At 37.7% G+C, this 22,955-nt stretch overlaps 2 protein-coding genes and 2 non-coding genes across 6 annotated transcripts in view; 1 reads left to right on the forward strand and 3 right to left on the reverse strand.

Moving 5' to 3' along the window:
• Positions 1-12,491: 12,491 nt before the first annotated feature.
• On the reverse strand, positions 12,492-19,494 carry LOC586056 (60S ribosomal protein L10a). Of its 2 annotated transcripts, XM_030988646.1 has the most exons (5): positions 19,451-19,494; positions 16,566-16,718; positions 14,991-15,139; positions 14,245-14,417; positions 12,492-12,675 (listed from the first exon to the last, which is right to left on the reverse strand). In XM_030988646.1, the coding sequence occupies exons 1-5, from the start codon at positions 19,453-19,455 to the stop codon at positions 12,505-12,507; spliced, it is 651 nt and encodes a 216-aa protein (XP_030844506.1). In that variant the 5' UTR covers positions 19,456-19,494; the 3' UTR covers positions 12,492-12,504. The 2 variants fall into 2 exon arrangements, with proteins under 2 accessions (XP_030844506.1, XP_030844507.1); XM_030988647.1 differs by lacking the exons at positions 16,566-16,718; positions 19,451-19,494 and adding an exon at positions 15,816-15,947.
• Positions 13,187-13,270, reverse strand: LOC115925201. The gene has a single exon (XR_004064597.1). It is a non-coding gene; the product is annotated as a small nucleolar RNA SNORD45 (small nucleolar RNA).
• LOC115925202 lies at positions 15,459-15,542 on the reverse strand. Its single transcript, XR_004064598.1, has one exon. It is a non-coding gene; the product is annotated as a small nucleolar RNA SNORD45 (small nucleolar RNA).
• Positions 19,495-22,129: 2,635 nt separating the features above from the next.
• The window catches only part of LOC105439777 (transportin-3), a 63,330-nt gene continuing 62,504 nt past the window's right edge, over positions 22,130-22,955 (forward strand). For both annotated transcript variants that reach the window (XM_030988648.1, XM_030988649.1), the window contains exon 1: positions 22,130-22,509. In XM_030988648.1, the coding sequence (XP_030844508.1) occupies positions 22,393-22,509 (117 nt within the window). In that variant the 5' untranslated portion in view covers positions 22,130-22,392. The remainder of the gene's footprint in view (positions 22,510-22,955) is intronic.

Below are 22,955 nucleotides of genomic sequence, written 5' to 3' on the forward strand. Positions count from 1 at the left end.
ATAGATCAAAATCATGATATTCTTTGAGAATGGACATTGCACTAAGCATTTATCTTTCCTAACACGTAACCCGTCACTTTAATGTAATAATTACCTGTAATAAGTTGGTTACTGCATGGTCGACAACAACTTTTTGTTCGTCGAATCTTGATCTGTAGAAAAGGGTGGTTTATCAAAGGACAAGGATTCCTGTATATATTTGTCAAAGGAATTTACCAATCCTCTAATAACATGTAGGTATCTATCTTCGTTCCTTTTCTAATTGTTATACATCGCTTCACATTGTATGTATTGTTATTTTTTGTTCTAGAGGACTTCACTCGAAGGTTATGCTTAAAACGACCCTTTTCCGTATAAACCATATCATTTTAACTTCTAAACTAAAAGTTATACTATTTTAAATGTAAATGGAATAGGCATACACCAAATCAAATCAAATCAAACTTGTATTTCATTTATTCATATTCTTTTTTTTTTTTTGGGGGGGGAGGGGGAGGGGGGGGGGGTAAGTTTTTCCAATATAAATCTAACATATGGGCATAACGACTCAACTATACTCACATAATTATATGGTATTACACATTTCGATTTTAAATATGATTTCCCGCCGAATATTTTACTTCATGCAGGCCAGGGGGGCTGCAGTATGTATCCAACGATCTTCTCGAGATCCTGGAAGATGTGATCCATGCACCAAAGGAATTAAAGTCCCTTGGCTACCAGCTAGGCTTCTCTTCTTCATATATGGACCCAGCAAGTGTGTCCTCTGATAGTGTCTCAGGTTCAGGCTTTGGCGAGATGCTACGTGACTGGAGACGTAAGGTTCGACCTAGTGAGCAGGTAGATGAGCTTTATCTGGCATTACAAAATGCTGGGTTGGGCAACACGGCTGAAGCCATCATTCATGGACGTAAGTACTATCAACTCTTTCGGCCTTTCTAAAACTAAACATTTCCCTTAAAGGGCCTATTGTTGGAAAGATGGAAACGATAATATATTGTTGACCTCCCTTGAACTAAACCATAGGCAAAGGCGCTAAGAACAGCTTTTCACTTTTGTTATTCTGTGAAGGGATCTGTTAAAAGCTCGAACTATATATCGAATATTGCACATGCATTGGTGGGTTCCCATCTAATGCACTTTGAAAGGGACTTGAAGTTGGGAGAACAAGCTTGTTCAATATTGTAAGAACCCATCGAGAATATAACCTGGGATCTCTAATACGATAGTCCAGTATTTGGCGTTTCATAGTCCAGAGCCACCATTGTACCAAAATGCTCCCAAACACTATAGGAGCTCTACATTAATCCGTGGCTGTTTCTTTTTTAACGAAAAAAGCTACACAAACATGTTTTGATGGGAACCATCAGTGAGTAACATTTCCAAATATTCTAATGATTGAATTTCCTGCTTTTATTACCCTAATTTGTATTTGCACTATCAGTATAAAGCACGTCGTACTCAATTTTTTTTATTTAATGTCATCTCCTTCGTTATTCCCTTTTAGTGAGTATCACCTCCAAGAGGCGCTTTGCACAAGTCAGAGGAAAATGGGAGCCAAAGAAATAGACAACCCTCGCCTTGCAAAAATGTATCCTCATCCCACGACCAAGAAGGGATTCACTTGATTTACGCATTCAGCTGAGAAGCCCATGTCTTCATTAACATGTATTCTAAGTCTGCATGATTCTCAGCCTGACTCTCCAAGTGCATTTTCCTTCCCTGGCCAATGCCATTGCGAGTGAGGTATTTAAGCTACACGTGAGAATGATTTCATTTTAATTATCCTCAATGATTAAAAGTGAAATTCAACCTTGATAGTAAACTGATCTAAAAAGAAAGCAGAGCAACGAGGGAAGCAGATAGTGAGAGATTGAAGGAAATCGGACAAAAGAGTAGTTTATGAATATTTGAAAGTAATTGTAAATGTGTTATAATCACAATGGTTGTTATTCCACCTTACTTGTTTACTTTATTCCTTACTTTTGTAACTCTCGCAATTTTTGTGGTTTATATATGTCAGTTATATTTGTAGCGTTTCTAGTATTTCATGCTAAACGTTTTTCTTCTATTTTGTTATTGTTGTTGTACATAATTATATTTCGTATGTTGCAGCAGGGCGTAATTGTATAGCAGTTTTTGTAACTGAATGACCTACCCTGCTTTTTAAAGAAGACATGAATAGATAAAATACATGTAAATACAAAAAATCACTACAATTTTATTTATTTGGAATAAATATTGAAGCCAGATATGTGCAGTGTTAACACTTTATGCGACCTTCTTCAAAATTGAGTGAATTCTATGTTATTTCGATGAAATAACATTTTTAATTTACAACTGTTCTGATAAACCCTACCTTTAAACAGTCCTTCTTCTTCTTCTTCTTCGGGAGTACTCCTCAACGTTCCGTAAGGAACCAAGCGAGGAGGAATGAGGGGGTGCGCACTGTGCTTATTTAGTTCTTATTGCTTGAGTCTTGGTTGCGGAAAAAGTTGGTTGCTTGGAGTTTGAAGGTGTCAATGTTCGTGGTCCTTTGGATGTCGGAGGGTAGTGAGTTCCAGTCCTTGATGGTACGTGGAATGTAGGAGTGTTTAAAACAATTGGTGCGGGTGGAGTATTGGATGAAGGAGTTTCCTGAGGTACGTCTGGTGGCTCGTGTAGCTGGACGCAGGTAGTCCGACACCGGCAGGGCCAAGTGCCCCCCAAGGCTTTGTGCAATATACAGACCCTCGAAACTTTCCTTCGAATAGAAAGCAAGTCCCATCCTAACCCTACCATTAGTTTTGTCGCGCTGGTAGTTTGCCTGTAGTCATTGCATACCATTCTGGCTGCCCTTCTTTGGACCTTGCCAATTTCCTGTGTATGTTCTTTGGTATATGGGTCCCAGACACTAGAACTATATTCTACAATTGGACGGACTAGGGTTGTGTAAGCTAAGGATTTAGTTTGTTTAGTACATGATATAAGGTTTCTACGGATGAATCCATTGACCTTGTTTGCAGATGATGTTATGTTAGAAATGTGTTTATCCCACTTTAGATCATTGGAGATCTCTACCCCTAGGTACGAGTGAGAGGGAGTTTCCTGTAATACAGTACCTCCGATGGTGTACTTGGTTGTTACAGGGGATCTAGAAGCGTTAAATCTAAGAACATGACATTTTTGGGGGTTGAGTTGCATTTGCCACTTATCCACCCATGCAGAAAGTCTGTCAAGGTCGTCCTGTAGTCTGGTAGCGTCAAGTTGAGTTTTTATGCCAGAGTATAAGATACAGTCGTCTGCGTATAGTCGTACGGTCGAGGATAACTCGTCAGGTATGTCGTTAACGTAGATTAGAAAGAGTAAAGGTCCGAGCACTGTCCCTTGAGGAACGCCCGACTTAACCCTAACCCACTGTGAATGTTCTCCCCCCCAATACTACCCGTTGGTGCCTGTCTTGTAAGAAGGATGAGATCCACCTGTTGGTTTTCCCATTGATACCGTACTGATTAAGTTTAAGGATGAGACGATGATGGGGCACAGTGTCGAACGCTTTAGAAAAGTCAGTAACGATCATGTCAGTCTGGGTCCGTTTGTCGAGAGAAAGGGTAAGGTCGTGCATGGTTTGGATTAGCTGTGATTCACAGGAATGACCTTTCCTAAATCCATGTTGGTATTTACTGAGTATGTTGTACGACTCAAGATGGTTCATTATATGAGAGTGTACAACATGTTCTAGTAGTTTACAGCATACAGAAGTGAGAGATATTGGTCTGTAGTTTTCTGGTTTAGTTCTGTCACCCTTTTTATGGATAGGTGTGATGTTGGCTTTACGCCAGTCTTCAGGTAAATAGCCTGTATCAAAAGATGCTTGGAAGATTTTGGAAAGAAGTGGTGCCAATTCTTGAGAAAACTCTTTTAGTATACGGGGGGAAATCTCGTCGACCCCGGAAGCTTTTTTTGGATCTAAGTTCTTCAAGAGTTTCTCGATCCCTGGAGTATGAATGATTATATTATTTATACCAGAGATATTAGATTGAGGAATGTTGGGAAGGGTTTGTAGATTTTCTGTAGTGAAGACTGAACGGAAGTATTCATTGAGTATTTCGGCCTTCTGGCTATCCTCTGATGTGAGGACACCCTTTTCTTTTAAGGCGGGTACTCCAGAGGAGTCCTTCCTGAGGCTTTTGACGAAAGACCAGAACTGTTTTGTTGATTCCAAGCAAAAATCTCTAATGTGTTTTCTGTAAGCAGATCTGGTCAACTTATGGGTCTCTTTTCTGATTTCTCTAAAACTCGCCCAGTCGCAATCGTTTCCTGAATTTCTGGCCTTGTTATAGGCCCGTTGTTTCCGTCTATGCATTCGCTTGATTTTTGGGGTTATCCAAGGGGTTTTGTTCTGTTTACTAATAACCTTGGTGGGAATGAAAATATCCATAATGTTCTTCAGTCGAGTCTTGAAGACATTCCATAATTGCTCAACAGACTCAGTGTTTGATGTTGTAGCACAAAATTCCTTGCCAAAATTGTTCAATTCTGTTTTCATTCCTGTTTTGTCTGCTTTGGCATACAGGTAAACACGACGTGGTTTAGGTTTGGAGATTTTTGGTGATGTGTTAATAACAAGCATGGGAATTCCGTCATGATCACTTATCCCAGGTAAGATGGTAGATTTTTCGACTAGGGTAGGATTGTTGGTGAAGAAAAGATCGAGTATGTTTGATTGTCTTGTAGGATCAGTAACTATTTGTTGTAAGTTATGATCATTTGCCAAGTCAATCATTTGATGACATACTTTCGTAACCTGTGGGTTAGGACGTACGTTTTGGGAGTCCCATTGTATATCACCTAGATTGAAGTCACCACCAATCCAGATGTTGTCATTGTGTTTACCTTTAATTCTAGACAGGGAAGTTTGCAACTCATTCAAATACTGATGGTCCCTTTTATCTGGTGGTCTGTAAAAGGCACCTACCAATAATGACTTACATCCTACCAACTGAAACTGGACCCAAACAACCTCGCAATCTGTGTCGAGGTCCATTCTATGGGTTCCTACTAAGTCGCTCTTAAAGGCAACAAGTACACCCCCGTGTGAGTCTATTCTGTCTTTTCTGACGACTGTGTATTTGTTAGGAAAAATTTCTTCATTTCTGATCGAGGGGTTTAACCATGTCTCAGATCCTAATACTATGTCTGGATTATTGAATTCCAGACAAGCTGCGAGATCAGCAACTTTGTTCTTGATACTACCAAAGTTGATTACCAGTACCTTTAAAGGTCTGCTGAACTTAGGTTTGGTGGGATTCCTTCCTTTGTTTGAGGTTTTTTTAGTCTTGGAATATTTCTTTGACCTACCAGTAGCAGCTTTAGGTGATGAAGAAGTGATAGGTGGACTTAAGGCCCAGTAACATATAGACAGTTTCCTGTTCAATACAATGGCATGTCTATTATTCATGTCGCTTCAAGATGTATCAAACTTGGTTTAGTCGTCGTAAAGGCTACAGTAATATGTTCTTTGTGACAAGTTTGTGTAAAAAGCGTTTCAGTTCTATCGCCACATCTTACATTAATGTTGCATAAAAAATGTTTTAGTTAACATGCTAAAACCATAATTTCATGAAGCAACTGATAACCCCAATAAATACAAGTATTGCCTTTATATGCCTTTTGGCAAAATTGTCTCGATTCTATTAGTACAAATACTTTATGCATAAAGTAATAACTGCAGCAAATACTTGATTTTTTTTTTTTCGGTTGTGTGAATATTGTTTCATTTATATCACTACAACACTGATGTACATTATACATGTAATTACTTAAGATATTTTCATTATTGTAGTTACCTAAGATATTTTCATTATTGTATGGTTGTAAGAATGCTGTTTTAGTTATATTAATAATAATAAATAATAATACATATGATTTATAAGGCGCCAAATCCACTTGACAGTCAAATGCTCAAGGCGCAGCTTGTGCAAAAGATGAAATACATACATGATAAATTTATACAAAGTGAGATAGGAAAGGTACAGACATGAAAGGTAATGATAATCAATTATAAGCTAAATTAAACAGATATTTCTTAAGATTGTTTTTTAACACTTCAACAGAACTACTATTCTTAACCCATTGAGGGAGAGTATTCCATAACGAAGGCCCAGCATGAGCGAAGGTTCGGTCCCCCACTTTGTTTTAACCCTAGGAGTAACAAGTAAGCCAGAGTTTTGAGAACGTAGCTAATGGACATTATAATTACGTGAGATATTTTCTTGATTGTAAGGTTATATAAATGATGTTTCATTTCGACTACTACAATACTAATGTTCATTGTAGTAAGATATTTTCTTTATTGTAAGGTTGTGAGAATACTGTTTTCAGTTATATTAATACAATATGTATGTACATTATAATACATAAGATATTTTATTGATTGTAAGGTTGTATAAATGCTGTTTCATTTCGATTTCTATACAATACAAATGTACATTATAATAACATTAGACATTCTCATTATTGTATGGTTGTGTGAATCCTGTTTCATGCAGTTCTCTTGCTACGATAATCATTTACATAGGATAAACATTTATGTAGATATTAGTTTTCAAATAAGGTTGTATGAACAAAACTAATTAATGTTGCACTGCTACGATAATCATGTACATAAGATAATATTAACAGAATACTTTTTCTTTGTTGTATGAATACTTTTTAAGCTCTGTTGATACAAGGATAATGCACATATTAGGTACCGGTAATACATTTAAATAAAAGAAACATATTTTTTGTTTAAATAATTGTAATGCTTCCTGTGAGAAATTTAAACAAAAGAAACATATGGTTAATCATAAGCTGATAAGAAAATGTTTCAATTTGTATTGCTAGATACAACAATTACAGATGATTATAATTACTATAACTTTATGTGACTAGTGTTTCCTTTGTATCGCTACAATGGTCATGTATTGTTTATAGAAAAATAATTACAAAATATATTTTCTTCCTTGCAATGTTTCATGAATACTCTTTCCGTTCTTTGGCTACAATGATTATGTATATTACGTAATAACTGCAATGAATATATGCGTTTTTATAAGATTGTATGAAAACTGTTCTAGTTGTATATGGCTACACCAATCATGTATATAAGCTTGATAATTCCAGAGGATATTTTGTTTAATGCAAGGATGTTTTTCAACCTTTTCAGTTATATTGCAGCAATGATCATGTACATGAGTTGATAACTGTAGTAAGTATGTGCTTCACTTTCACGACTATGGGGTTTGTATGAACACTTCTCAAGTTGTATTACCACAACGATCATGTATATAAAACAACAATAACAGCACATATTTTTGTAAATGCAAGTTTGTATGAAAACTGTTTCTGTTGTATTGCTATGAATAATATGAATAACAGTCATATCAAGATTAAGTTGTGTGGTATAGGATGACTTTGATTTGTATTAATTTTATATTGGCGGAAGAATATCATACGAGAAATGCCACTTTAAGATGACTGCTCATAAATATGCTATTATATTCAAAATATATGTATTACAACATATAGCATCAGTTTTCGAAGGCTTTGATGGCTTTTGTTATATCCCATATGACCAAATGCGTGTGCAGTGTTTTTCAACTGTATACAGCTTTTTAGCAAGATTGCATACCGTTATGATTTGTATCTGTATTCTTTTCCTGGTATTAGTTTATTCCGGTTGAAATGTTCCTTGATGGATTTAGTCCCCAAAAAGAATCGATATTAGTGTATATTCTGTTCACGTTTTTAATTCTTCTATTCAACATGCGTTGTATTATCTATATTAATTTGTATTTGCTTTATTGTTTTGATTACTGCATCGGCTGAAATTATTATTTTCAAAAGTTTGTAACATATTTAGAATGTCGATTTTGTCAAGGTTCTACTATCAAGGTATACAGCAGAACTAAAACCAATTGTGTAATCCTGTACAAATACATTTTAATCAAATATGATTTCTAGACATAAAACATTAATAAACCTCATATATATTCCTATGAATACAATCAACATTTTCCAATGACTTCCAGATGTTTTGAACAATGCACTTGCCGAACCACTACTTCAATTTATATTTATGATGGATCAAGGTTGCTTATGGTGAATATCTACAACAACCGATTAGAAAGAAATACCCGAGGATGTATTTGCATTAAGCCATATTAAGGTTGCAAAAAAAAGGCGTTTCGGGAGTGTTGTATCAATGATTTGTATATAAGAAAATATACAGTAATATGTGTATTATATTAAGTTGTGGTAACGTTTCAGTTGTTGTGCCGCAATAACCATTTACATTTTGTAATAGTGTTGTCATTAAGCAATAGATATTGCAAAAGTTTTGCGAATAATGATCATACGTGGCCGCGAACTGAGCGAGTTGTTAAATTGACCACCATCGTGAACTAACTTTTACAAAGTAAAATTGGAATAGGGCTTCTGATTTAATATCATGTTTGACAAAAAATAAAGCTCAATCAATCTACCTAATCACTCCTGTCAGTGTTGGGTCGAAGCTTCAAATAAGTCGATTCACTCACACACTTTTTGTTACTACGTTTGTCTAATAACTATTAGATAACGCATCAACAACCTGCAGTAAAACCAAATGGGAACCAAAGGAAACTGAAAATGTTTTTGAGACTTCAAACCTCCCATTAAGCATTAATAAGCCCTCGAAACATATTGCCGGATCCTAACAAGGAAAATTATGAAAATGACGTTGAATATCGTTATACAAGAAAATCCACCTTTATTTGTAATAAATGTATTTCTTTTATGGTTCATGAACCTTTTGATATAAATATCCGCTCTGATTTACCTAGCAATATTACTTTTTGTTGAAAATTAATGTAGTTTGTGTTTGTGTTGTTAAAGTTTCCATTTGTATATTCTCCATGCTCCTATGGTCACGACTGTGTTTTGTTTTGAATGTGACAAAATGTGTGGAAAGCGTGTCTAACGCAACAATACTTATATGCGTAGCATAACGACCGCAGAAATTACTTCTCTTATTTTAATGTTGCATGAAAAAAGTTCTAGTTGATTTGCTAAATCGATGATTTCATGAAGCAATTGATAACCGTAATAAATACATGTATTGTCTTTTTGTAAAAAAATTGTTTCACTTCTCTTGTAGTACATGTACAATTACTATTTGCATAAGGTAATAACTGTAGTAAATACATGATTTATTGTAAGGTTGAGTAAATACTGTTTCAGTTATATTACTGCAATACTAATGTACCTGTTATTTACATAAGATGTTTCTTTCTTAATTATAAGGATGTATGAATGCCGTTTCACTTCTGTTGCTACGAGAGTCATTTAGATAAGATAAACATTTAGGTAGACACAAGTTTTCAAAGAAGCTTGTATGAAAAGATTCATGTAGCACAGCTACAATAATCATGTACATATTAGATAACATTAAAGGTAAAGACCAGTTATGGTCATGCGATTGCATTGTGAAAGAAACGTTGTGGAATCGATCAGAAAAGGTTGATCATCTAGCATCTAGCATCTGCAAGGTTATGGAATCATCAAAATGATAAGAAATGTGGCCCTTTCTTTGTAAAGTTACAAGCACTATACACAGAAAGATGTATATGGGACTACCCTATATCTCTCACAGACCATGAGAGAAACAAATTTACCAAATATATAAAGGTAGTAGGCGGTTTCCCGGCAAATTTTTTATCATCATGTATTAGTCAAAACATATTCTTTCACATGATTGATAATGAGAGCTTCCATTTCATTTTTTGAAATTGGGGCGTTTCCAATACTGGTCTTCAGACATTTTCTTTGTTGTATGAATACTGTCAAAGTTCTATTAGTCGAAGTCATAATGCACATAAGGTAATAAATACAAGAAACATATGATTAATCATATTAAGGTGGTATAAAAATGTTTCAAATTGTATTGTTATAATATTAATGTATACATATAAAACAATAATTACCTTTGATTATAATTAGTATGAAGTTGTGTGACTAGTGTTTCATTTGTATTGCTACAATGGTCATGTATATACATATACCAATAATTACAAAAGATTTTTTCTTCCTTCCAATGTGTCATGAATACTCTTTCGGTTCTTTTGCTACAATGATCATGTGCAAGAACTGCGTTATTAAAAGATTGTATGAAAACTGTTATAGTTGTATGGCTACAACAGCATAGGCGCAGGGGGCGGGGGCGGTCGCCCCCTCTCCCAATCGAAAAAGTAGGGGGGAGGGGCAAAACGCATTTACGCCCCAGCCCGCCCCCCCCCCCCCAAAAAAAAAGCCACCTTTATTTGTAATACATGTATTACCAGATGGTTCATGAACATTTTGTTATGCATATCCCCTCTGATTTACTTAGCAATATTACTTTTTGTTGGAAATACATATTGTTTGCTTGTGTGTTGTTTAAGTTTCTCTTTATATTTTCTTTATGCGCCTACGGTCACGACTGTGTTTTGTTTTGATTGTGATAATATAAGAGCAATATCACTATTTGTATTGAATGTAATGCGAAAATACGTAGGCCTACTAATTCTAATTCTACTTTTTGTTTCTATGTAGCATATTAGTTCAGATTTGTGTTGTTTGTATTCTTTGGTGATCCCTTATCTTATCATTTCAAGATTTGATTTCATCAAATTATTTGAATTTGTACCCTATTGTACGATACGCTAAAAGATACACAAACTTAAAAAATGACTGACATCAATTGAGTAATTTACACAAAATCAATAAATATATCCTGGCTCTATATTTGTTAATACAAAATGTCTTGCAAATATTCTATTAATATGAATTTAAACCATGCCTTCATACATTTCAGGATCTTCAGACACCTGTTTTATTATAAGCAAATTGGTGTTGTACGTGTACATTTGTGCATTCATAATGTAATATTAATCATTTCTGTGTAGATACATTTGTTAATCGAACACTGTTAGTAGTTGATTAAAAAACAATATAAGCATTTTATGATTTAATGTACTTTAATTTTTTAGTTTAGATATACATGTAGATTTATGTTGAAATGTCAAGAAAGAATGAAAAGTAAATATAATGAAAGGAGGTACAGGAGAGAAGGAAAGAGAAAGACTATAGGAATGGGAGAGAGAGAGAGAGTGAAAGAGAAATAATTATTTAAAAAAAGACTGGGAATGGGAGAGAGAGAGAGAGACAAAGGGAAAGGAGGGGATGGGAGGAGCTTTAAAGATAGAATTAAAAACAATAAAAGCACTTATGAATGAATGTACTTTCATTTTCAGTTTAGATATACATGTAGATTTATGTTGAAATGTCAAAAAAGAACGATAAGTAAATATAATGAATGGAGGAACAAGAGACAGGGAAAGAGAAAGATTGTGGAAAGGGGGGATAGAGAGAGATGGGGGGGGGGGGGGGGGGAGAAAGAGGGGGGGGGGGGGATGAGTGGAGTTTTATAAATAAAATTGAAGAGGGGATAATGAAATAGTGAAAAAAGAGGCTAAAGAAAGGAGCAGGGCCGTCACAGAGAGAAAAAAAAAATCGTTGAAAAAAAGGAAAGAGTAACCAAGAGAAGAAAGGATATTGAAATAAAAAGGTAAACGAGGGAGACAGATATAAGTAAGGGAAATACCAACTGGAGAGGAAAATTTATTGAATGAAAGAAGTATAAGAGCTGAAAAGGGAGACTTTGGTACGTAATTATCATTTCTTTCTCCTTGCTCTCTCTACAACATAATCAGTTTTTCCATTTCTTCCCTCCAATTTATTCAATATGTAGGCATCTCCTTCGCATTGGTTTCACTTCCCTTCACACTTTCATTCAGTAGGCCCCTATCATGTCTCTTTCTATCTTGGCTCTTTTCCATTAAACACGTTTAGTCCAATCTCTTTCTTCCCCCTTTCATTCTTTGACTCAATGTCTAGATTTGCTTCTTCCTGTCTCTCGTCTTTTTATTTTACCACTCATTCATTATTACCTCATCTTTCCTTCCAACATTCATCTTCCATTTGCCCATGAATATCCACCCTATTTGAAATTCTCTTCAAGTTCTCTTTTCTCCTCCCCCACCACATTGTCCCATCCCTCCATCCACCTCTGTCCTTTCATTCTATTTAATCCTACTCATTCACATCTCCCTCTTTACACAGCCTAAAAAATCCCTACCTCCAGAACGATTCGAACAAGGAACTTACAAATCTCAAGGTTTCTCAGTATTTAGTTTTAAATGGACAAAAATGCTCATAAAGAATTACCAATATACTGCCTTGTGTATCTTTTTGAAATGTTTATTTACATCATCACATACTGATAATGCTCAATATATCACAAATGAGTGACCAAAGTTCACTGTGGTATCGCAAAAGCCTTATGCTTACGGCTTTTATCATGTCCTCCGCTTTCTCATAACGGAGGTGTTTCCGGGAGCGGTACGAAGTTGCTGTTGTGGGTGATGTTGCGAGTTTAGTCGAGGTGCTGGTGGTGTTGTGTGTTTAGTAGAGACGCTGTGGTTTTCCCATGGTGCTCTTGATGTAGAGGGAACGTACGTTCTGCCAGTTCTTCTTCAGCAGAGACACCAGGAAGTTGATGGCCAGGTTGATGTTGGATACCAGATCCTCCTCGTCCATTTCCACATGTCCGACGGCAACGGCCAAGCACAGAACCTAGGGATAGTTACGGGAGAAAAAAAAAGAAGAATTTTGCCAGTCATGAGCCATTGTCTGTTTAGGAGTCTCTAAGCAACTGAAGAATACCCCACCACTAAAATTGACCAAAGGTTCGTAGGGTACCAATTACCAAATGCTTTTCAAGCAACACTAAACCTAATCTTAACCCTAGGACTTTGACGTTTATGTACATTAACCATATTGGTGGGGTATTCTAAAGTTAAGCTGGAGTCTCTTGCAATACAGACTTGACACCATGAGGGGTCTGGTGCACATAAGACTACCAGATTTATCACTGGACCCCCCCCCCCCCCCCCCCCTGCTGCCTCCCCTCAAGAAAGAACACTTCAGCCAATGTTCCAACTAGAACCTCCCTCTATCCCCCAGTTGCAATGGACCTCTTTGCCTTTGGATCAAGTTTTAGAAATTCCTCCCCCCCACCAACAACAAAAAATAGGGGGGGGGGGGGGGGAGATTAAGACGTGAGCATCTCCATACATGTACATGTGTACTCTCAGTATTATTCTAGAGCTAACATGTTTCTTCGTCACCATTTGACATTCGGGTAATACATGCGAGAACATCATTGAGCACACATGTAAGGACAGGCAACCAGTGGTCTATATTTGATTAATTATCTTCTTCTTTATTTATAAATACAATGTCATAAATCCGCCGATTTTAAAGGGATTTTTAATGTCCCATTAAAAGGCCAAAAAAATGAAAAAGTTAAATTCCAACTGCATTTGAAAGATAATACTAATTTAGAACTTCCCTAAAAAAGGTGGAGCTTGAAAATGTCTTCAAGCAGGAAAATAACGACTATTAGTTGTCAAATCGACTTTAGGGCTATAGAGCCCAAAAGTAATAGTCTTGATTTTCAGACGATTGTACCGAATGGTCATACGTTTTATGCTGCGCAAAGATTCAATCAGTTTAATCTTGGCCATCACAAGAAGTGGGTTTTTGATGTAGACATACTCATGTACCCTTTACAACTCTTTTCATGTATGTTATTACCAAAGAAGAAAAAAAGCCAGTCAGTCACTCAATAGTGTCTGACAGTGAAGGCTAGCAAGTAAACGGTTTTCCTTGCATAATTTGAATATTAGGAGACTGCCAACGTTTAAATTTCACAGATAAGACATACATGACATATTCATAATTCCTGCAAAGTTCTACAGCATTTGAAGTTGGCTGCAAAAGGGACATAGTACCTTTAAGATTATGAAGCTGCATCGTATCTGAAGAACAGATTTAACAAAATAAAGCCTTATACCATAAAACCGTGCACTTTGGCAGGCGTGAAAGTGGTTCAAATCTAATCTCATTCATAAGACAAAACACTACATTTTTTCAATATCATTCTCGTTTCCAAAATCGCAAAGGTTTCATGTTTCTTGCTTTACAGTAGTCCTAATATGAATTATAAATTTACTCCATATTTCTATGTATGATATATCAATATTCAATGTAATTCAGCTCTTGAGCTGCACTATATATTCCTTTAAATAAATAAATACCTTTTCAATTCAATGTAATTCAAAGCTAAGATTTTATATTTACCTTCTTCATCTGGAACTTGATGGTAGCCTTGACCTCTTCGACCTTTGACACCATGGAGTCTGTGTGGGTCAGGAGGGTGGGGAACTTGCCTGCCTTGTTAAGACCAGGTCCCAGGATACGTGGGATCTGCTTGATGAGGGAGTCGGAGGCAAGGAAGGCGTCGTACCTCTTGGCTGTTCAAGGAATAACGAAGAGAAAGATTGACATTTCAGGTTAGATGCACATGATAAACCATGCACAGCAACAAGAAAAACTGCATAGAAGTAAAGTGGAGAGGGGAGTCCTTTAAAATTGTCGGTGTTTAGGGAGAATTTGAAGAAAAAGTTTTTAATAAAATGTTGGGCCAGAATGTGGACATGGTGCAACTAAGGATAAAAAAATAGCGGTCCGTTATAGTGCTCAATGAAATGAAGGGGGGGGGGGGGGGGGTGAGGATACCTGAATTTGACTATATTTTACACAAATAATTTCCTCACGGTGCTACTTGCACATTTTTCTGTGACAGCCCAGCCATTTTCTTAAACCACTTCTCTTGTTCAGGCTGCTGCACATTTCTGTTTAATTGGGAAAGCGATGAACCCTCGAAAAAAAAATGCCAGAACCAGACAAAGTTTCCATGACTGAACAAATCCTAGTTTTCAGTTTAAGATGAGATGATGCGAGTTCCTGCCGTTTTGGCCAAAACTCACATCACCTTGCACAGAGTTCATGCTCCTCTGGCTTTTGGTAGGGAATACTGATCTTACCTAGCTTCTTGACAAGCTTCTTGTTCTTGTTCAGCTTCTTGAGGGCCTCCATGTCCATGCAGGGGATGCCATTGGCCTTGGCCTCATCAAGATGCTGCTGATCTCCAAGGATGCACATGGAGAACTTGGGGCGAGGGATGTGCCTCAATCTGGAGATAAGGAGAACAATCAATGCACGATTTCTGCTCGACCTTTGACCCATCAAAGAGGGATTTCCCCCTAATTCTACAAGACCAATCCCAGCAGAGCTATGGAACCGCAGACTATAACCCTAAATAAAATTGATCCCGAGCCTTACGATCAAACCATTCTCAGCAGAGGAAACTTTTGACACTACAGGCGTCCAGTCACCCAGTGCACTAAATTTTGACCCCCCCCCCCCACCTAATATTCTTTAAGGACGGCCTAAGAATGCAGCCCATCTAGACACCCTGCCCATAACCCATTAAGAGAATTACTACAACCGGTGTACTCTCAGTGTTATTCTAGAGCTAACATGTTCTTTCGTCACTATTTGACATTCGGGTAATACATGCGAGAACATCATTGAGCACACTTGTCGAGGTTGGCGAGGATCTCACTTCTTCTACAGATTGATATACCATTTATCCATTGATAAAAAAATTTTATGCTTATTACAGCATAATTCAAGACAAACCACCAATAGCCTCCACTGTATGAGCGCACTATAGCTGTCAATAGTAAAACTATACATATGAGGTGGATTTTACTGAACTAACATTACACTGACTGAACAAAAGTATTTACTGAAAATCAATGATTGTTTAACTTCATTATCACTCATTGTCGGTGTCTTATTTCTACCTTACAGTTAAGTTCGGCAATATCAGCCTCCCCATTTGTATTTAAGACCCTGGGTAGAGGTCCGTCAGGTGAAATGTGGCAATAGCAAGCCCTTTCATCCAGTGTCATTGAGAATGAAGGAGAGATGAATGAGGAGGATAGATGAATGAAACAGAAGAGTAGAATGTGGGAGAAGAGGGAACATGGAAAAGTAAAGCCGCTTTATCATAAAGAATGGAGCTGGCTGACAGCAAGAACTGGAAACAAATTTAAACAGATAGGAGGAAAAAAGGAATCTGCCCTGGACGGAATTCTATCGCTTGAACTTTAAAGTGACCATCAAAAAGTATTATAAGCTTGTAAGCATTGCCTTGATCAATTCTTCATTCTAATACATGTTTCAATGGGATGTGTTGGCAAATGTGTATTTTTTTACAGTTAAAAAAGACATTGCCTTTTCATGAGATGTTGTCAAATTTGTACCTTTTACAATTTCAAGAAATATTGCCCAAATGACAAGATGAGGACGAAAAGACAAGTATAGTCGAGGACAGGAGTCAAATTAAGCATGGAGAAGGCTAAGAAAACGCTTCAATATGCAAAGGTCACGCTTAGGACAGTCCGAAAAAAGAATGATTTATCAACAAGAAAAGGAAAAGGATAGAACGTGATATGACAACTGGACTCGAAAACCACACTATGCCTTCACACCAACTACCTAGCGAGACCAAGCTAGGTTAAAAATGGGGAAAAGCCGCTGGGCTGGCCTACTTGACGGTTCCGGAGAAACGCTTATCCTTCTGGGGGTCGTAGTTCTTGAGGTTGACCTGAAGCTCGATCGTCTCCAGAAACTTCCTCTTCTTCTCCTTGGAGCCATTCTGGACCTCCTTGACGGCCTCGTACAGCAAATCTCTCGACACCTTACTGCAATTATAGGAGAGGGAAAAGAATGCCTTTCATTAGCCCCTCAATTTCAGATGCATGTCAAAGACAAAAATATGGAGTTTATGTAACATGAGGTGCAGTCTTTTGTTTAGAAACTTCAGCAGGATGCTAAATTTAACTGTGATAATCAGTTCCACGTGTACACTTGCACGTTCTCTGTGCCAGTGACCCGATTATGATATGAGCAATCTAAAATTTAGCATCCTGCATAAGTCATAACATCTCCGTACAGCCATGCCCACCAAGTATCATGCGGCACTAGATGGCGCTTCGCGCGTGTACAGAAATCTTGAACCAACTTCAGGATCACAAGCAATAAGGTTTGAATCTTGATTTGGTAATAAAAGCATTACAGACCAATTTTGCATGATCGCGCAATGCACATTGACTGTATAGGGATTCGTGCAGACTCTATGGGAAGGATTTTAGCACTCAAAATTGAGCCTCAAAGATAAGGATCGTCAGCGGACGTTTTGGCGAGGCAAAAAACAGATTCCTCGTAAGAAAATAACAACAGTTCACTGTCTACGTTTTGATTATGGGTGTCCGTCTTCCCGAGAATTTATCGCTCCTACGTGAAAGTCTCTGATTTGTCTGAACAAATTCCCGGCCCCCCCACTCAGTGTTATTTAGGGTACGCATATGCTTGTACCCTCTTTTTGAAAGCACCCCCTATCTGCGGACTGCCAACATTTCCGAACCCCCCTTTCGCGGGCTTTTCGCGGGCTTTTTTTGCATTGGAGACCCCCTAAATCAGAAAAAATGCTCAATGTACCCCCCTAAATTCGGAATAATTTCTCAGGAGTCCAAAAAGATGAGAGAAAAAAAGAAAAACACCCCCTTTTTAAAGAAATCTCCGGGTGAAAAGTCAAATACACCCCTTTTCTTACAATTCTCGGGCCGGACTTTGTCTCACGAAAAGTACCCCTTTACCGGACATTTTGGCAACACGCATGCGGTCATTCCGACCTCTGAGTAGGGTGTCTGAACGATTTTTCAATTTTCAATTTGGGATCGTTTTTCACCATTTTTGTTTGATATTTGAATAAAAAATGTTATCAGAATAATACATTTCAAATTTCAAGTCTCACCGATGTTTCTATCAAAAGTTACAGCCCCTCCAACACGCTGGTATATTCATATCATTTTGGTCAAAATCGACGAAAAAGACGTCCACGCAGAGTGATGTTGTTTTGCTAAATTTAGCCAAACAGCTGTATCGCGCGATATGCAAGCGTATGCATATCGTACGCATGCTGCTAAGCCAATCCGCGACTTGCAGCTTGAGCTACGCTGTCTCCGCGACATGTGCGATTGACTAGTATGGTTGGCGTTCGTCGCACAATAAACCCGGAAGTGAATGCACGTTATAGTCAATGGCAATATCGCGGAGACAACGCACGTTGTCTCCGCGATATTGCCATTGACTATAACGTGTATTCACTTCCGGGTTTATCGAGGGAATTGCCAACCATAATTTCAGTCACTATAATTTGGGGTTTCGTTCGTGCGCGGAGATGTTACGCGATGTAACCATGGTTTGGACTGAGCGGAGCGCACGCCTCCTAATTAGCTGATCCACCAAATAGCGAGAAAGGTATTTTTAAACTGTTATCAGTTGTGATCCCTGGGGGCTAGCGAAAATATAATCACATAGAATTGTTCCTTAGGACTGGGACTACTTATCGATCGGGGCGTCATATCTCAAAAGTGACAAACCTCAGAGTTAGCCAGGACACAATGTTTAAATTGCTGTTTTGACCAAGATATTTTTAGAATTTCGGGGGCTACGCCCCTTTGGAAATATTGGAATTCACCTGCTCTTTCATATGACACCTCATTCATTGATTATCACCTTCAGGATCACAACTGATAAAGGTTTGAATCTCGATTTGAAAAAAAAAAATTGACTTTTTTTGCATGGTCGCGCAATGCACGTAGGCTGCATAGGGATGCGTGTAATCTCTATGGGAAGAATTTTAGCACACAACATCGGGTGCGCGATCAGACACCCTACTCTGAGTGGGGGGGCCGGGAACAAATTAAGTCAATGTAAAATGCACCAAGACAATCATCGCAGAATCCGTTTCTTGCATCGCCAAACCGCAGATCGTGTCTGCGAGAATGCAGACTATCCTCATTTTCACGGGGGTATATGTGGACGATCCTTATTCACGGACCACCACCCCTATTGCCAACCAGGTCAGATACAAGAAAAAATAAATTACACAAAATGATCTGCACAAACACACCCAAGAATTAAAAATAAAATGAGGCATTGCCCTTGAAAATTTAGTCCCAACTCAAGTTGAGGATTGGTTTTAAATCTTACTAAAAATAAAGCTGCCCGACAGCTGCACATAATATGACCTCTACCCACTAGTTGCAACTCGGGGGAATTCAGGAATGACCGCTCTATTCAGTTTTAATTATCAACACTACCGGCAGGAAATTATCCACTCGCCTCACTCGCCTCCACACAGTACACAGTACACAATTCACAATCCACGTAGCTGTACGGTACCGGTTATACATGGACAAATAAATACCGTTAACTTCTTCTCAAAATTGGTGCTATATGTGATAAAAATCATTTGGAATTAAAATTGATGTTATTAAGATGTTATTAATTGATTAAAAAAGTAATCTTCTCTTGAATCTTTTAGGATTTAACTGGATGTTAATCGTATTATTCTTGAGAGAAAATATACCTCATCTTGCCACAGAGCTATACAACTAAGAAAGGACGAGTTTCAGAAGCTGCGTTATAGAATATAAATTAGTAGAGAACACACTATTTTGTCATTAAAAAAATTAATAAAATAATATTTTTTGCTGTTTAAATTATTTTTATTTAATTCATATTACTTTAAATTCCTAATTAAGGTTTTTTGTCATTCCTATATAAGTTTTATCCGATTGAGGATGCTAGTAAGGGCGCGCGTCGCATGTTGCACACGTGCGTCTATTAAATAAATCGTCATTATCAAAGTAAGGTCAACAAACTTTCGGCACGTAAAGGCCTAACAAAAATGTTGCATTGGGTGGGTCAGTCGAATTTGTCCCCCTCAAAACAGCGACCGTCGCCCAAATCTCGCTGGTTTTACATGTACACGAGGCCGGGGTCTACTTGTTCACGAAACTATAGGGCAGAAGACGAATGGGAATTCGAGAATAATTTGATAACATGCATTTATATCCCATCTAATAAATAAAAAATACACATTTTGGATTTATTAAACTTTTTTTTAAAAACAAATATAAATTACAGCTTATTTAGGAGAAAATGTTATAAAATTGGTATTCTTGCTGCTTTACTTTTTATGCTTTCTATAGTACATGTCATGCAAAATATAAATTTGGGAAGGTTCGGCATTTGAAAGAATTCACACATTCATATATAGCTTAATTTCTGTACCTATATAAATTGCTAAATTTGCTACAAAGAGATCACCCGTTAAAATTGCGCCCCGGTTGAAGACATAACTCCACTGCGTGCTTTGATGCAATCATAGACGTATGCGAGTCAGGGAAGGGAGGGAAGGAGCTCACCCGATGATTTCCAATAATTTATTCGAGCAATCTAGCTCATTCACCTCGATCAGAGGCTGCGCTCCCGGGGGAAGGGGGCACAATTGTCCCCCACCCACTTTTCAAGTACCCCCAAAGTGCCCCCTTTTGCATATAGGAACAGTGCCCCTTTTAATTAGTAAAGAAGTGCCCCTTTTACTTTGAATTAATGCCCCTATTTTTTTTTGAACACGTGCCCTTTCCCATTTTCACCTCCGATTAAGTGCCCCTTTTATTTTGACACTAATTTTTACCCTAATTTAACCCCAAAAAGAGCCCCATATTCACCCCTTTTAAATTTGAATTTGAATTCATGAAAAAAGAATAATAGCCGGTTTGAATATTTTTATTTTATTTATTTATTTATTTATTTTTATTATTATTTTTTTTTTTGGGGGGGGGGGGGGGTTCAAGAGGAACGTCGCCACATGATGAATAAATAAAGCGAGGAGTTTATCCTTTATCCTTATTCTGGGATGAACGGAAAATAATACTACCTACGCATGTATTTGTGCGCGCGACACTTTTCTTTTCATGCAGAACTTGTACAAATCGGCCACAGTTAGATTCGTTCGTTAGCATCCTGTTTCTGAAATTTCGAACAAGAGATACGAGCCAAGAAAAATGTTATTTAGTCATCAAAATACAATAGAAATTACATAAAATCTATACATTCGAGAAAGTTTATTTCTACATGAATCCGCACACTATTTCTTTGCCCCAACATAAATTCGTGATGTTCTCTGCAGCCAGGGGCGTACGCAGGATTTTTTCAAGGGGGGGGTTTTAAAATATTTTGCTCCCGAAAATTTGAAAATCGCGCCGGCCGAAAAGTCGCTCAGTGGGGGGGGGGGGGGGGGGGGGGGGGGGGTAAGCGGACACTTTTTTTTTTTTTTTTTTGGAGGCCAAAAAAAATCGCAACGACTCAGCCGGCAGAAAAGTCGCTCAGTGGGGGGGGGGGGGGGGGGGGGGGGGGTAAGCGGACACTTTTTTTTTTTTTTTTGGTCTCAAAATTTCAAAATTTGACATTTTTTTCAAGGGGGGGGGGTTTTAAAATATTTTGCTCCCGAAAATTTGAAAATCGCGCCGGCCGAAAAGTCGCTCAGTGGGGGGGGGGGTAAGCGGACACTTTTTTTTTTTTTTTTTGGAGGCCAAAAAAAATCGCAACGACTCAGCCGGCAGAAAAGTCGCTCAGTGGGGGGGGGGGGGTAAGCGGACACTTTTTTTTTTTTTTTTTGTCTCAAAATTTCAAAATTTGACATTTTTTTACGTATGGGGGGGGGGGGTAAGGTCACCTTATTTAGGTTAGCCGTGGGTATAATTTTTTTTTTTTTTTTTTTTTTTTTTTAAATAAAAATAAAAAAAAAAAAAGCCAAAGGGGGGGGTTTTAGGTTTTTTTAGGGGGGTTTACATACATTAAAATACCAAAGGGGGAGGGGGTTTGAACCCCCAAAACACCCCCCTGCGTACGCCCCTGTCTGCAGCCCTACGTGACTCAACTTTTTTTATTTGGCCTATAAATCCACGTCAACTTGAACAATCCTTAGGGTCTTGGAAATGTGGAAACTAGTATTTAATAGTCTACATGTGGATTAATGTATTGTAGGCCTATTATATATTTTTGTCCGTTTTATTTTTCGGGACAATAGATATGTTATATAAAGAAATGATTTCAATTAAAATTTGTATTCTCCTTCAAATGTATTTCGATTGTCATAAATATCCACCATCGACAAACCAAACGAGTCTATACCGAATTAATATCGGCATATTTTGTCTTGGACGAGTTGTATAGGTATGCTAGCATTTTGGGCTACGGTAATATCTATACGAAACTCTGGTTTCCGAGAGTGGAAGGACTGTACCTGTACGTACGTGCATAACGTATGCATCAAAGATATCCGAACTCTTCGCAGGTCGCTATTCAATCTGTATACACTGCAGTGCAGTAGTGTGCATATATGCATGAGAAGGCTGAAGCTAAAAAAGTAGTCGGCTAAGCTGTGTGTGATCTGAGACGATAGAAATTAGCAGCGAACTTACTTTTTTCCCCCAATTACCAATGAAATAAACATTACAAAATATGGATTCTGCACCGCCAGTTGACACAGTGGCCGCAGCCATTCATGCATTATACCACAATCCTGATGCTGCAGAAAAAGAGAGAGCTTCGATGTGGTTGCAAGAATTTCAGAGATCGGTAATTTCTCATTTCATTGAGTGACAGTTGATGCATGATTGATTGATTGAAAGAACATGAATGAAGATTGACTGTGACTGTCGTGCAATGTCAATGACAGAATGAGCAAGTATCAAGTCAGATTATTTTTACAGGTCTAGATTAAGATTTACATGATATTTCCTCACTGCCTATTTTAAATATGAGATAAAAATTTAAAAAAACAGAAGCGCTGCGCCGCTGGTCATGAGAAGAAGCACAGTGAGAAGTGAGAATGAGACTCATGATCATCCACATATAAAAGTTCGAGGATATCCTCGTCAATGTAGACAATTTGTGTCTTGAAAAATAAGGATCGTTCGCATTTGCGGCATGGTTGGTAGGCCCTAACATTTTTTTTCATCTGCGCCTATTTCTGTGGGTTTCGGGTTCCTGAACTATGCTCTGGCGATGCGAAAAAACGGAGA

The sequence above is a fragment of the Strongylocentrotus purpuratus genome, unplaced genomic scaffold, assembly GCF_000002235.5.
Source record: "Strongylocentrotus purpuratus isolate Spur 01 unplaced genomic scaffold, Spur_5.0 spur5_scaffold_17, whole genome shotgun sequence".
NCBI classification, from domain to species: domain Eukaryota; kingdom Metazoa; phylum Echinodermata; class Echinoidea; order Camarodonta; family Strongylocentrotidae; genus Strongylocentrotus; species Strongylocentrotus purpuratus.